This window comes from Balaenoptera ricei, chromosome 10 (assembly GCF_028023285.1).
Source record: "Balaenoptera ricei isolate mBalRic1 chromosome 10, mBalRic1.hap2, whole genome shotgun sequence".
Taxonomy (NCBI): domain Eukaryota; kingdom Metazoa; phylum Chordata; class Mammalia; order Artiodactyla; family Balaenopteridae; genus Balaenoptera; species Balaenoptera ricei.
Window position 1 is genome coordinate 41,936,690 of NC_082648.1, and position 15,234 is coordinate 41,951,923.

The 15,234-nt window shown below is 35.4% G+C and overlaps 1 protein-coding gene across 1 annotated transcript in view; it reads left to right on the forward strand.

The window, feature by feature from the left end:
• The window catches only part of SPATS2 (spermatogenesis associated serine rich 2), a 141,421-nt gene that overhangs the window by 100,613 nt on the left and 25,574 nt on the right, over positions 1-15,234 (forward strand). Inside the window, exons 4-5 of the mRNA XM_059935829.1 lie at positions 2,754-2,862; positions 3,992-4,041. Coding sequence (XP_059791812.1) covers positions 2,754-2,862; positions 3,992-4,041 — 159 coding nt within the window. The remainder of the gene's footprint in view (positions 1-2,753; positions 2,863-3,991; positions 4,042-15,234) is intronic.

Sequence of the window (15,234 nt, forward strand, 5' to 3'; positions counted from 1 at the left end):
TTTTATTTATTTGGCTGTGCCAGGTCTTAGTTGCAGCACGTGGGATCTTCGTTGCGGCACGTGGGGTCTTTTAGTTGCAACATGCGGACTTTTAGTTGCGACATGCATGTGGGATCTAGTTCCCTGCCCAGGTATCGAACCCGGGCCCCCTGCATTGGGAGCATGGTGTCTTAACCACTGGACCACAGGGAAGTCCCAGGATCTACTCGTTCACTTGAAGAGGATTTTTAAATCCCGGAGACTTTAGAGTAAGAAGAGAAATAAATTTTCTAAGTAATACACCTTTGGAAGAAAAGGTTGTTTTTAGTAATAGAACCCTTAATGAGCTATACTGAGAAAAACATTAAAAAAAAAGCTTTATGTGTGTTCTCTGTCTTATTTAAAAAGTATATTGTTGATTATGGAGTCATAGATATATATTGGTTCATTAATATAAACACTTTCACATTTTAAGTTATCAGAATTTTACCTTTATCATTGAATCTGTTATTTTTGCTTGAAGCCCATTTTCTAGTGATCAGTGCTAAATTTTTTGCTCATTTTAAAAATGTATATTACAAATTTGCCTTCTTTGTATTATAGATTATATACCTTCCCATTTGTATGGTTTTAAACCATATCATTGTTCAATTAAGCCTGAAACAAAAAAAGTATAGAATGATATGAAAGCAAGTGTACTAAGAAAGACTTAGGTTCTAATACAGATTCTGCTACTTGAACAAGATACTTTACTTCTCTTCGTCTATAAATGGACTTCCTTTTCAAGCAGTATGGCTGACTAGATACCCTGAAAACATTTCTAATATACAGTGCTTACCAATACAGAATGAAAAATAACATACATCATTTTAAATGCATAGCTGGGGAATTCCCTGGCGGTCCAGTGGTTAGGACTCTGCACTTTCATTGCAGAGGGCCTGGGTTTGATCCCTGGTCGGGGAACTAAGATCCTGCAAGCCACATGGCACGCAAAAAAACCAAACCTTTTAATACTATATTTGAACTTTTATTATTATATATGAACTTATGTTGTAAGAAACAAAATTTCCTAGCTCTATCCACTGAAAGGACCTAGAAATAATGACTCCCTGGTAGCAATAAACACACCTAGCTCTTAGATCTTGGTTTCTAACTACCACTTTCTACCAAAAAGAATCAGGTCTTCTTGAAGAAATAACCAATTTCACATTGTGCAGTAAGACAAGAAACGAAAATTATAAGGATTAGAAAGGAAGAAAAAAAAAACTGCCGTTATTTATAGACAATACTGTTGTCTACATAGAAAAACCAAGAAAGCAACAAATTATTAGGAACAATGAAGTCATCAAAATAGCTGGATATAAAATCGATATACAAAAATGAAAACAGAATATGCAATTATTGTAAAGTATATATTTTTAATCTCAAAAGATATAAAATACCTTAGGAATAACTGACAAAATTGGAATACCCTGTTTTAAAGGGAAATTTGGCATTTCTAATGAAACTGTAGATGCCCTACTGTTCAGGAATTCTACTAGTGGTTATATACAATAGAGGCATCCTCTCACTGTTCACAGAACACCCTTTTGGTTTTTTGTTGTTTTTTTTTTAACAATTTGCTAAACATTGTCATAGGCACTGAGTATTCAGCAAGTAAGCATAAGCATAGGAATATTTATTATAACATTTTTCATAGTAGCCAAACATTGGAAAGAACGTAAATGTCCATCAACAGGAGAATGAATAAATTGGCTATATTCATACAATGGAAATGCTATGTAGCAGTTAAAATAAATGAATAAGATCCATTTATCAACATGAAAAATAAATCTAAAAAAAATTGTTACATGAAAAAGCAAATTGAATATAGACATGTACGATATGATAATATTTATGTAATGCAAAACAGTAATGTGTATTACCTGTGGATACATACATACATCATAAAAGTACAAAAACATGTATCAAAATAACACCAAATTCAAGGTAGAGATCTCTGTGGAGAGGAGGGAAATGGGATTTAGGGGAGACTTCATGGGTACTTCAGTTGCATATATTTTATTTTATTAAACTGGCTGTCATATAGTGAGTGTTCATTATGTTTTATATGCCTGAAATAGTTTATAATAATTTAAATTATCTTTAAGCGTTATTATGCAATTAAATGATATGAAGTAAATGTTTTGAAAAATGCTATACAAAAATCTGTTATTGTTGGTGGCTCGTTAAACTTCCCACCTTTCTCTATAGTTTGCTAAAAATGAGGAAATGTTGATGCTAAATTAATACCTGATACCTAAATTAAACCACCCTTTCTTGAAATAAAATCTGGCACAAATCTTCTTTTTAAATTAATTAGTTAGGTTGCACTGGGTCTTAGTTGCGGCATGCGGGCTCCTTAGTTGTGACATGTGAACTCTTAGTTGCAACAAGCATGTGGGATCTAGTTCCCTGACCAGGGATCGAACCTGGGCCCCCTGCGTTGGGAGCGTGGTGTCTTAACCACTGTGCCACCAGGGAAATCCCCTGGCACAAATCTGTTTCTAGAAATGTTCTGCTTTTCTAAGTTTTGAAATTAATTTTTATGTACTGTTATCACTCATCTATTAATCATTCCCAGTGAGTTGGTTGTATGTACTCACACTGACACTAAAGAGTGATATATCTTGTTAAAAATGAAATGGTACCCTTTCTGTTATTCTCTGTATTAGATCTCAGTTTCCAACTGACCTACTGATATTAGAATTAAATGAACTTGTCTTCTTTTCCAGATAAATGCAGTACGTGCAATAGTTCCCAATAAGAGTAACAATGAAATTATCCTGGTTTTGCAGCACTTTGATAATTGTGTGGACAAAACAGTACAAGCATTCATGGAAGGTAATCCTAGCTCAATATTTTTATAAGTTTGTATTTGTTCAAATAGAAGTTGCTTCAGCATTCTATAACATTCATTTGGCAATCTGGTGTTTCATAGATGATATAGCAGACGCCATGATAACATAACATACCATGCCATTTTTAAAGATATCTCTTAAAGCTCCCTATTTCAGCCCTAGAAGTAATTCGTTCATAAGCCATATAATACCTGGAATAAGAGACAAGCTGAGAAGACTCCATCATTTTATTCAGAACGTTCTCTAATGGCAGTTAAGAAGAAATTAGGTGGCCAGTGGTATAAGGGACTTGATTGGAGTTGGGTTTACTAAGAATTTAAGAAACAATGACAAAGTAGTGGTCCAGTAGCTTAGCCACAGATGGCAGATTCAGGGACTCAACATTCTTTTTCAGGCTCCAGTACCATTTAGTTTGGCTCTGGCAAGTGATTCAAATATATGGGTTTGAGTGTCCTTATCTACCATACAAAAAATGGTAGGCTTAGCCAAGCCTTCTGATTTATAGAGTTGAGGAGTGTTTTACAAACTTCTTTCCATATAACTTGTTTGGGAAAAAATGCCTAAAGCTATCGCATCATTGAACAGTGACAGCAACATCAGAATAGGTCTCCCTGTTTCTATTTTTCTGAATTTACCAGTATAGAATAAACATGTCCAAATACTGTAAGGTTTTTCTTCGTCTTCATCTGTTTTCTTTATAATGTTAATATTTGGGTCTAGGGTAGTATACAGTTCTCTCTGAAACAGTGTAGCTAAGGTGGTGTGTAATCTTCTGGAGGAGAGAGGATACCATACTTGGGCTGAAACCAGTCATCTTTGTATTCGGTCAAAGATATATAAATAAAAGAATCTTTAAAATGGTCAGGCTACATTAGTCTCTTCTTGGAAGAACTTACTGAGGAAATTGAATGGAGAAGGGGGATCTAAATGGGCAGGTATTCTAAAAGGTAAGCATGATATGATTATCTCATTACATTAGCTTAGAGACTTGAACCTTAACTTTTCCTATTGGGAACTTTGGAGATTTTCCAGCAGTTACAAAATTCAGGGACACTAATTTCTGCTTAAGCATGCATGTGGTAGAAAAAATATGTAATTGGTTTCTCTTACAGGTAGTGCCAGTGAAGTACTCAAAGAATGGACAGTAACAGGCAAGAAAAAGGTAAAAATGAATTAAATTTAGAAGTCTGATATCGATATTTGTATTATAAAAAAATTTAGGCTCTGCAAAAATATTTGAAAGATTTACATATGCATCTTCAGTTTACCTGGTTAAGAAAAGTTTTCTTCTATGACATTGAAACACAGCTATGTACATAGAATACCACACATTCTCCTCCATGTGATTTTAGGCAGGAAGCAGAGTGACTCTGCCATGGTACAATTGTGGAGGGTATTAATATTATTAATATTAATATTAGGCAGCGATGAAACTAGAGAGCATGTCAAGGAAAGCAGAGCTCCTCTAGAGAAAGTGATCTAGTCCAGCGGTTTTCAACATAATTCATATCATAGGTCAGTTAAAATAGTTCAGATTTTTAGGTCAGACCACTTGTGTTGTAATCTCTGATACTAATGAGCTTTGGCTTAAATCCTAAAGAGGGGCTTTGCTACTGTTAGCTATGCAGAGGGGTCTGATGGTCCAGTTCAGGGAGGTAGAAGGCACTTGGGCTGTGGAGTCAGTCAAAACTGGATTTATATCCTTTTTCACTACTTACTGGCTTTATTTCCTGGGAATATTGTTTAACCTTAGTGTGCCTTAGTTTGCTTATCTATAAAATAGGAAAATAATGTTAACAAATGCAAGTACTTAATACAGTGTCTAACATACTAGTTCTCCTTATCCACTTAAAACCAAAATGCTTTCCCCAAAGGATACTAGCTGGCCTCAGAATGCTTCCCATAGCTCTTTACTCTAAATGTGGTTTCTTTAGGAAGTGCTTGAAGTGTGAATTTCAATCAAGTATCTCTATGAAATCTCTTTAGGGTCTATATTAGGTTAGTGCTGGAGTTCTGGAATACTTTCTTTTTTTTTTTTTTTTTTTAAAACATATTAATTTCTTTTTTATTTATTTATTTTTGGCTGTGTTGGGTCTTCGTTTCTGTGCGAGGGCTTTCTCTAGTTGCGGCGAGCGGGGGCCACTCTTCATCGCGGCGCGCGAGCCTCTCACTATCGCGGCCTCTGTTGTTGCGGAGCACAGGCTCCAGACGCGCAGGCTCAGTAGTTGTGGCTCACGGGCCTAGTTGCTCTGCGGCATGTGGGATCTTCCCAGACCAGGGCTCGAACCCGTGTCCCCTGCATTGGCAGGCAGACTCTCAACCACTGCGCCACCAGGGAAGCCCCTGGAATACTTTCTTGATGACTCCACATCACTTCATTAGGAGTTCTGTTAAGTCTTGATTTAAGCAGGCTTGACCTCAATGACCCTTGAGAATTTTTTCCAAGAAGAACTTAATACTACTATAGATTCCCCTGAAGCTCTCCATACCTGTAGCTTTGAATATTTGCTTAACTTCTTCCCATTGCTTTCACCTAACGTGAGTGTGTGTTCTGGAGAACAGCAGCTTATTAATTTATTGGCCCAGGATAATAGGTTATTAGTGATGTGAGATATGCATGAAGCTGGAAAAGTATGTGTTGGAGACATAAATTTCTTAAAATTTGGAGAAAGAAAAATGGCTTCAGTTTGGCAGTCCCAAACACCCAAATCTAGTTCAGTTAACTGCTGGGATTAGTTCAATAGGATGTGACCATGAACAGTTACTGGGACAGGTATTATATACATAGGACAGTGATATGAAAACTTAGCCAGTTCACATGGGAGAAAGTATTTACGAGAAAGAGAGATGAGAGCTGTTGAGAGGAAAAAATTATATCTAGCGTTACAGTAGTATTCCTGTTAGGGCTGTGAAAGGGGTTTAGGGTAAAATTAATTCAGTCATGTCAGTCTAGCCTTAGAAATAGAATTAAGTATTTCTAGTAGAGCTGTGGTTTGACAAAATAAAAGGGAAAGGATTTTTGTTTGTTTTAATTTTAGTATTTGCATAGGTAATATATTCATGTGGCTCAAAATTCAAAGCTATAGAAGTGAATATACTGAAACATCTTTATCCCTGGGGATAGTTCCCAGCCATTTGGTTCCACACACCAGAGGCAAACTGTATTATCAATTTCTTATGTATCTTATGGGATATTTTATGCATATATATAAGCAAATATGAATATATATTCTCCTCTTTGCTTGCTCCTTTTTCATGTAATATATCTTGGAGCTTATTCCATGTCAATATATAAAGAGCTTTCGTGGTTTTTTTATGAATGTATACTCATCCTACTGTTTAGATGTACCATAACTTACGTAACCGTTCCTTTATTGATCAACATTTGGGTTGTTTGCAATCCTTCGCTGTTATTAACAATACTTCAGTGAATAACCTTGTACATATATTACTTTGCATGTGTTAGTATCACCTAGGATAAACTCCTAGAAGTGGAATTGCTGGGTCAAAGTGTATATGTATTTGTAGTTTTGATAAGTATTACCAGATTGCTATAGAGAGAATACCACTTTGCACTCCCACAAGTGATATATGAAAATGCCTGTTTCTTTATACCCTCAACCCTACAGTGTTCTGAAACATTTTGAACTTCGCTAATCCAATAGCTGAAAAATGATATTATAGTGCAGTTTTTTTCCAAATTTTTTTTACTGTGGTAAAGTACACATAAAATTTACCATCTTAACCATTCCAGATCTTTCTCTCTCCATTTCTTTTTTGTTTTTGTTTTTGTTTTTGTTTTTGGCTTTTATTCTAAGTCAATATCTGGACTAATATGCCAACGAAGGGTTTATATTTTACTTCTTTTTTTAAAAAAATTGAGGTAACATACTGGATTGACATATACATACTACTATATATAAAATGGATAACTAATAAGAACCTACTGTATAGCACAGGGAACTCTACTCAATACTCTGTAATGACCTATATGGCAATAGAATCTAAAAAAGAGTGGATATATGTATATGTATAACTGATTAACTTTGCCGTACAGCAGAAACGAACACAACTTTGTAAATCAACTATACTCCAATAAAAATTAATTTTAAAAAATTGAGGTATAATTGACACATAAAATTATATTAGTTTGAGGTGTACAATATAATGATTCAGTATTTATATGTATTGTGAAATGATCACCACAATAAGTCTAGTTAACATTCAGCACCATAATGGTATCAAAAAAATTTTTTTTGTCATGATGAGAACTCTTAAGATCTACTCTTAGCATCTTTCAAATATACATCTCCAGAACTCCTTTCATTTTATAAAACTGAAACCCTATACTTATTAAAAAGTAACTCTCATTCCCACCTCCCTTCTGCCCCTGGCAACCACCACTCTACTTTCTGTCTCTATGATTTTGACTACTTTAGATAACTCATATAAGTGAAATCATACAGTAATTGTCTTTTTGTGACTAGCTTATTCAATTAGCATAATGTTCTCAAGTTTCATCCATGTTGTAGCATATTAGAGAATTTCCTTCCTTTTAAAGGCTGAATTATATTCCATTGTATGTATGTATCATATTTTGTTTATCCATTCATCCATCAGTGGACACTTGGGTTGCTTCCATATTTTAGCTGTTGTGAATAAATGGATGTACAAATATGTCTTCGAGACCCTGTTTTCAGGTCTTTGGGGTATATAGCCAAAAACGGAATTGTTGGATCATACGATAATTCTAATTTTTTGAGGAACCACAGCAGCTGTACCATTTTATATACCTACCAACAGTGCACAAGAGTCCCAGTTTATCAACAGCCTAACACTTGTTTTCTGTTTTTTCTGATAATAGCCATTCTAATGAGTATGAGATTATATCTCATTGTAGTTTTGATTTTCATTTCCCTTATGATTAGTGACATTGAGCATTTTCATGTGTTTGACCATTTGTATATCTTCTTTGGAGAAATGTCTATTCAAGTCCTTTGCCTATTTTTTAATCAGGTGGTTTTTGTTGTTGTTGTTGTTGTTGAGTTTAAGTTCTCTATATATTCTGTATATTAATCCCTTAGATATATGATTTGCAAATATCTTCTCACATTCTGTGTGTTGCCTTTTTTCTCATGAAGTCCAATTTGTCTGTTTTTTTTCTTTTGTTAACTGTGCCTTTGATGTCATATCCAAGAAATCATTGCCAAATCCAGTATTGTGAAGCTTTTGTCCTACATCATTTTCTTCTAACAGTTTTATTGTTTTAGGTCTTACATTTAAATGTTTGATCCATTTTGAGTTAATTTTTGTATAATGTTTTAGGTAAAGGTCCAACTTTATTCTTTTACACGTGGACATTCCAGTTTCCCCAGCATTATTTGTTGAAAAGACTGTCGTTTTCCCATTGAGTGGTTTTGGCACCCTTGTCAAAAATCATTTAGGCATATAGCATATCTATGAGAGTTTATTTCTGGGCTCTCTATTCTATTCCGTTGGCCTATATGTTTGTCTTTTTTTTTTTTCTTTTTCTGTCCTTTTTTAAGTTTTTTGGCCATGCTGTGCGGCATGTAGCATCTTAGTTCTCTGACTAGGGATCAAACTCGCTCCCCCTACAGTGAAAGGGCAGAGTCTTAACCACTGGACCTCCAGGGAAGTCCCTATATGTCTGTCTTTATACCAGTACTACACTGTTTTGATTATTGTAGCTTTGTAGTAAGTTTTGAAATCAAGTTGTGTAAGTCTTCGTGTTTTGTTCCTCTTTTTCTTTTTTTAAAAAATTTTTATTGAAATGTAGTTGATTTACAGTGTTGTGTTAATTTCAGGCATATAGCAAAGTGATTCAGTTATACACACACACACACATATACTTTTTTAGATTCTTTTCAATTGTAGGTTATTACAAGATATTGAGTATAGTTCCCTGTCCTTGTTGGTTATCTATTTTATATATAGTCGTGTATATATTTTAAGCCCAAACTTCTGATTTATCCCTCCCCGCCCCCCACACCTTTCCCCTTTGGTGACCGTAAGTTTGTTTTCTATGTCTGTGAGTCTGTTTCTGTTTTGTAAGTAAGTTCATTTGTATCATTTTTTTAGATTCCACATATAAGAGATATCATATGATATTTGTCCTTCTCTGTCTGACTTCACTTAGTATGATAATCTCTAGGTCCTCTTTTTCAAGATTGTTTTGGTCCCTTGAGATTCCATATGAATTTTAAGATGGGTTTTTCTATTTCTGCAAAAAATATCATTGGGATTTTGATATGGATTGCACTGAATCTGTAGATCACTTTGGGTACTACTGACATTTTAATATTAAGTCTTCCAGTTCATGAACATGTAATGTGTTTCCATTTATTTATGTCTTCTTTAATTTCTGTCTACAGTGTTTTATAGTTTTCATTGTACAAGTCTTTCACTTCCTTGGGTTAAGTTAATTCCTAAGTATTTTATTCATTTTGATGCTATTGTAAATTGACTTATTTTGTAATTTACTTTTTAGATTGTTAGTTCATGTATTGAAGTACAACTGATTTTTTTTATTTTTGGATTCTTTGGTCCCGCCCCCACTTCTTATTTTTATTTTTTTATTTTTTAAATTTTTAATTTTTAAATATTTATTTATTTATTCATTTATTTATTAGGCTGCATTGGGTCTTAGTTGTGGCATGCGGGATCTTCGTTGCAGCACATGGGATCTTTCATTGCGGCGCGCAGGCTCTTCATTGTGGTGTGCGGGCTTCTCTCTAGTTGTGGTGTGTGGGCTCCAGAGCACGTGGGCCCAGTAGTCGCAGTGTACGGGCTTCGTTGCCTCACAGCATGTAGGATCTTAGTTTCTTGACCAGGGGTCGAACCCGCGTCCCCTGCATTGGAAGGTAGATTCTTAACCACTGGACCACGAGGGAAGTCCCCCGAAGTACAACTGATTTTTGTGTGTTGACTTTATATCCTGCTGCTTTGCTGAATTTATCTATTTGTTCTAACTGTGTGTGTGTGTGTGTCTGTGTGTGTGTGTGTGTGTGTGTGTGTGTAATCTTTAGCGTTTTCTACATATAAGATCATATCATCTGCAAACATATTTTACTTTTTCCTTTCCCACTTAGATGCCTTTTATTTCTTTTTCTTTCCTAATTGCCCTGGCTATAACTTTCAGTACTGTGTGGAATAGAAGTGGCAAAAGTGGGCATTCTTACGTTGTTCCTGATCTTTGAGGAAAAGCTCTAGTCTTTGACCATTGTTCACTGTGGGTTTTCATATATGGCTTTTATTATTTTGAAGTAGGTTTCTTCTAATCCCCATTTTTTAGTGTTTTTATCATAAGAAGGTGTTGAATTTTGTCACATATTTTTTCTGCATCAATTAAGATGATCATGTGGGGTTTTTTTTCCCTTTATTCTGTTAGTATGGTGTATTACATTGATCGATTTCCTTAAGTTGAACCATTCTTGTGTTCAAGGAATAAATCCTACTTGGTCATGGTGTATAATCCTTTTAGTATGCTGCTGAATTTGATTTGGTACTGTTTTGTTGAGAATTTTTGCATCAGTGTTCATAAGGGATATTGCTTTGTAGTGTTTTTGTCTGGCTAAGTATCAGGGTAATGCTGGCCTCATAGAAAGAGTTAGATAATGTTCCCTTCTCTTCAGCCATTTTTTGTTTTGTTTTGTTTTTGTTTTTTAAAGTTTGACAAGAGTAAGTGTTTGGTAGAATTCACTAGTAAAGCCATTGGGTCCAGCGCTTTTCTTTGTCAGGAAATTTTTGATTACTGATTCAATCTCCTTACTAGTTAGATTTTCTATTTCTTCATGATTTAGTATTGGTAGGTTTTGTTTCTAGGAATTTAAACATTTCATCTAGGTTATACAATTTGTTGGTGTACAATTGTTCATAGTATTTTCTTAGAATCCTTTTTATTTCCATAGAATTGGTAGTAATGTACACACTTCCATTTCTTATTTTAATAATTTGAATCTTCCCTCTTTTTTTCTTAGTCCATCTAGCTAAATGTTTGTCAATTTTGTTGATCTTTTCGAAGAACCAACTTTTGCTTTTATTGATTTTCTCTACTTTTCTGTTCTCTATTTCATTTATCTCTGCTCTAATCTTTATTATTTTCTTCCTTCTGCTAGCTTTGGGTTTACTTTGTTCTTTTTATTTATTTTTTTCCTAGTTCCTTAAGTTATAAAGCTAGGTTGTTAATTTGAGATCTTAGTTTTTAAGGTAAGCATTTGTAAATTTCTTCCTTAGCACCCCTTGTAAGTTTTGGTATATTGTATTTTCATTTTCATTTATCTCTAAGTATTTTCTAATTGCCCTTGTTATTTCTTCTTTGATCCAGTCATTGTTTTAAAATGTGTTGTTTAATTTTCACAATATCGTAGATTTTCAAGTTTTTCTTCTGTTACTGATTTCTAACTTTATCCCATTGTGGTCAGAGAAGACACTTTGTATGATACCTATCTTTTAAAATCTGTTGAGACTTCATCTGTGCCCCAGCGTATCATCTATCCTGGAAAATGTCACACGTGCACTTGCGAAGAATATGTATTCTATTGTTGTTAGGTAGAGTGTTCTGTATACGTCTGTTAGATCTAGTGGGTCTGTTGCATTCTTTAAATCCTTTATTTCTTTACTTATCTTCTGTCTAGTTATTCTGTCCATTACTGTGAGTAGGGTATTGAAGTCTCCAAGTATTATTGTAGAACTGTCTATTTCTTCCTTCAATTCTGTCAGTTCTTGCTCCATATATATAATTTTTAAAAGATTTATTATTTATTTACTTACTTATTTTTGGCTGCATCAGGTCTTAGTTGCAGCACGTGGGATCTTTGTTGAGGCATGCAGGATCTTTCATTGTGGCGCGCAGGCTTCTCTCTAGTTGTGGCGTGCGGGTTTTCTCTTCTCTAGTTGTGGCATGCAGGCTGGGCGGGTGGGCTCTGTAGTTGTGGCATGCGGGTTCCAGAGCACATGGGTTCTGTAGTTTGCAGCACGCAGGCTCTGTAGTTGAGGCACACAAGCTCAGTAGTTGTGGCTCGTGGGCTTAGTTGCCCCGCGGCATGTGGGATCTTAGTTCTCTGACCAGGGATTGAACCTGCATCCCCTGCATTGCAAGGCAGATTCTTTACCACTGGACCACCAGGGAAGTCCCTGCTCCATATGTTTTGATGGTCTGGGTTTGTCAGGTGCATAAATGTTTCTAATTGTTAAATCTTCTTTCTGTATTGAACTTTTTATTAATGTATAATGTCCTTCTTTGTCTCTTGTAAGCTTTTTTTATTTAAAGTCTATTTTTGTCTGATATGAGTCCAGCCATCCCTGCTCTCTTTTGGTTGCTATTTGCATGGAATATATTTTTCCATTCTTTCACTTTCAATCTATCTGTGATTTTAAATATAAAGTGAGTCTCTTGTAGACAGCATATAGTTAGATAGTGTGTACTTATCCATTCTGCCATTCTCAGTCTTTCGATTATAGAGTTTAATCCATTTGCATTTAAAGTAATAACTGATAGGGAGGGACTTCTTTCATTGTGCTATTTGTTTTCAATGTTTTTAGATTTTTTGTCCCTCATTTTCTACATTACTGTATTTTTGTGTGTTTAATCAATTTTTTGTAGTGAAATGTTTAAATTCCTGTCTCATTTCCTTTTGTGTATAAGCTGTAGCTATTTTCTTTATGGTTACCATGGGGATTCCATTTAACATCCTAAAGTTATAACACTCTAATTAAATTTATACCAACTTAACTTCAATAACATACAAAATTTTTGTTCCTTTACAGCTCCATCCCCACCCTTTTTGGTTGTTGATGTCACAAAATTACATCTTTATACATTGTGTGCCCAAAAGTATAAACTAATAATTCTTTTAACTGCATTAGTCTCTTAATTATGTAGAGAACAAGATCTGGAGTTACAAACCAAAGTTGCAGTAATATTAGGTTTTAGACTGATAGTTGGTTTTTTTTTTTTAATGTATTAGTCTTTTAAATAATGTAGAAAACAAAAAGTACAGTTACAAAACATTGTTACAATAATACTAGCTTTTGTAATTGCTTACGTATTTTACCTTTATCAAGTTCTTTATTTCTCCATATGCCTTCAAATTACCATCTAGTGTTCTTTCATTTCATGTTACAGGACTCCCTTGAGCATTTCTGGCAGGGCAGGTCTGGTGGTTATGAACTCCCTCAGCTTTTGTTTATCTGGGAATGTCTTAATTTACCCCTCAGTTTTGAAAGACAGTTTTGCCACATATAGGATTCTTGGTTGACAAGTGTTTTTTTTTTTTTTTTAGTGCTTTGATTATATCTGCCTTCTGGCCTCCAAAGTTTCTGATGAGAAATCTGCTAATAATCTCACTGATGATCTCTTGTGTGTGACAAGTAGCTTCTCTATTGTTGCTTTCAAGATTCTCTCTTTGTTTTTGTCTTTTGAAAGTTTGATTACAATGTGTCTCACTGTCTCTTGGAGTTCATTAAGCTTCTTGGATGTTTATAGTCTTGTCTTTCACCAGATCTGGGAAGTTTTCAGCCATTATTTCTTCAAACATTCTTCCCTTTCCCTCCTCCCCTTCTCCAGTTTACACGATGCTATGTTGGTTTGCTTGATGGAGCCCCACAGGTCCCTTAGGCTCTGTTCACTTTTCTTCAGTCTTTTCTTTCTCTTCCTCAGACTCAATAATTTCAATTGTGCTATCTTCAAATTCACTGATTCTTTCTTCTGCCTTTGAATCCCTTTAGTGATTTTTTAAAAATTTAAGTTATCATACTCTTCAGCTCCAGAATTTCTTTTTTGATTTCTTTTTAGGTTTTCTAATATTTCCATTTTGTTTGTACTTTGTTTTCTTGACTTTTCCCACATCTTCCTTCAGTTCTTGGAGCATCTTTAAGACTGTTGTTTTAAAGTCTTTAAATTAAAAACAAAAACAAAACAAAAAATGCACTAGGCATTTGAGGAAAAAAAATTCTCCTTACAGAAACTGCTAGCTTGGGAACATATTACGAATCCAAGTTTACATAATTAAAGTGAATCTTTGGATGAAAAAATAAATTCTTTTTTTTTAAATTTATTTATTTATTTTTGGCTGCATTGGGTCTTTGTTGCTGCACATGGGCTTCCTCTAGTTGCCGCGAGCAGGGGCTACTCTTCATTGCAGTATGTGTGCTTCTCATTGCGGTGGCTTCTCTTGTTGTGGAGCACAGGCTCTAGGCGCACAGGGTTCAGCAGTTGTGGCATACAGGCTCAGTAGTTGTGGCTCACGGGCTCTAGAGCGCAGGCGCAGTAGTTGTGGTGCATGGGCTTAGTTGCTCCGCAGCATGTGGGATCTTCCTGCACCAGGGCTCGAACCCGTGTCCCCTGCATTGGCAGGCAGATTCTTAACCACTGCGCCACCAGGGAAGTCCCTAAATTCTTTAATATATCTCCCAACAGGTCTTTTTCAGGGCAAGTTTCTGTTGATTTATTTTTTTCCTTTGTATTGGCCACACTTTCTTGTTTCTTTGTGTGCCTTGCGATATTTTTGTTGAAAACTAGACATTTTAATCTAATAATTTGATCACTCTGGAAATCAGATTCTCCCCCTTTCTCCAGATTTGCTGGTTTTTGTTATTATTATATTTTTAAATTGTTGTAAGCTGTCTCTGGACCAAGGGTCAGCCTAAGGTGTAAACTTAAGGTTTTCTCAGGTCTTTTCTAAGCTTTTCCCTGGGCATGCATTGGTTACTTTGAAATTTTTTCTATATATGCAGTTGTTTTTGAACGTCCTAGTCTTTGATATCTGGCTCCCAAAAGGGAATAAAGAAAAATGAAGTGGGGAGGAAGGGGACCACCCCTTTAATTCCCCTGAAGGTCACTTCAGCCAGAGGGGGAGGGGCTTGCAACAGTGAGAGGAGGTACAACAACAGTGGTTGCCTTCCTCTTTGTCTCTACCTTTGTAATCAAAAGCAGCAGTCAGTGATCACAACACAGATCCCAGATATTTGAAGGACAGGTTCCTTTTTGCCTACCCTGGCTTCAGCAAGCTACGTGCCAGCTGTTCCAAGAACAGGTGCACAGCTGCCTGTTCCCTAGCTGGGGGTGGGGGGTGAGTATCTGCTACAGAGCTCAGATCTGAAATTGACTGAAATTAACCACAATTTACCATCCAAGTCTTCTGGAAATTATAAGCCTTCAATAGACTCCAGAGTTCCAAAATAGTTAGACAGATTCTGCCAGTGTAATTGTTGTCTAGGTGGGGAGACAGATTTCTGATGCAGCATCCTCTGCAGTGCAGATTTAATTTGTCTTTATTAGACTGAAGTTTCACTTCATTCCATATGTTTATATCCTACACCACTTTTTCTGTCGGGT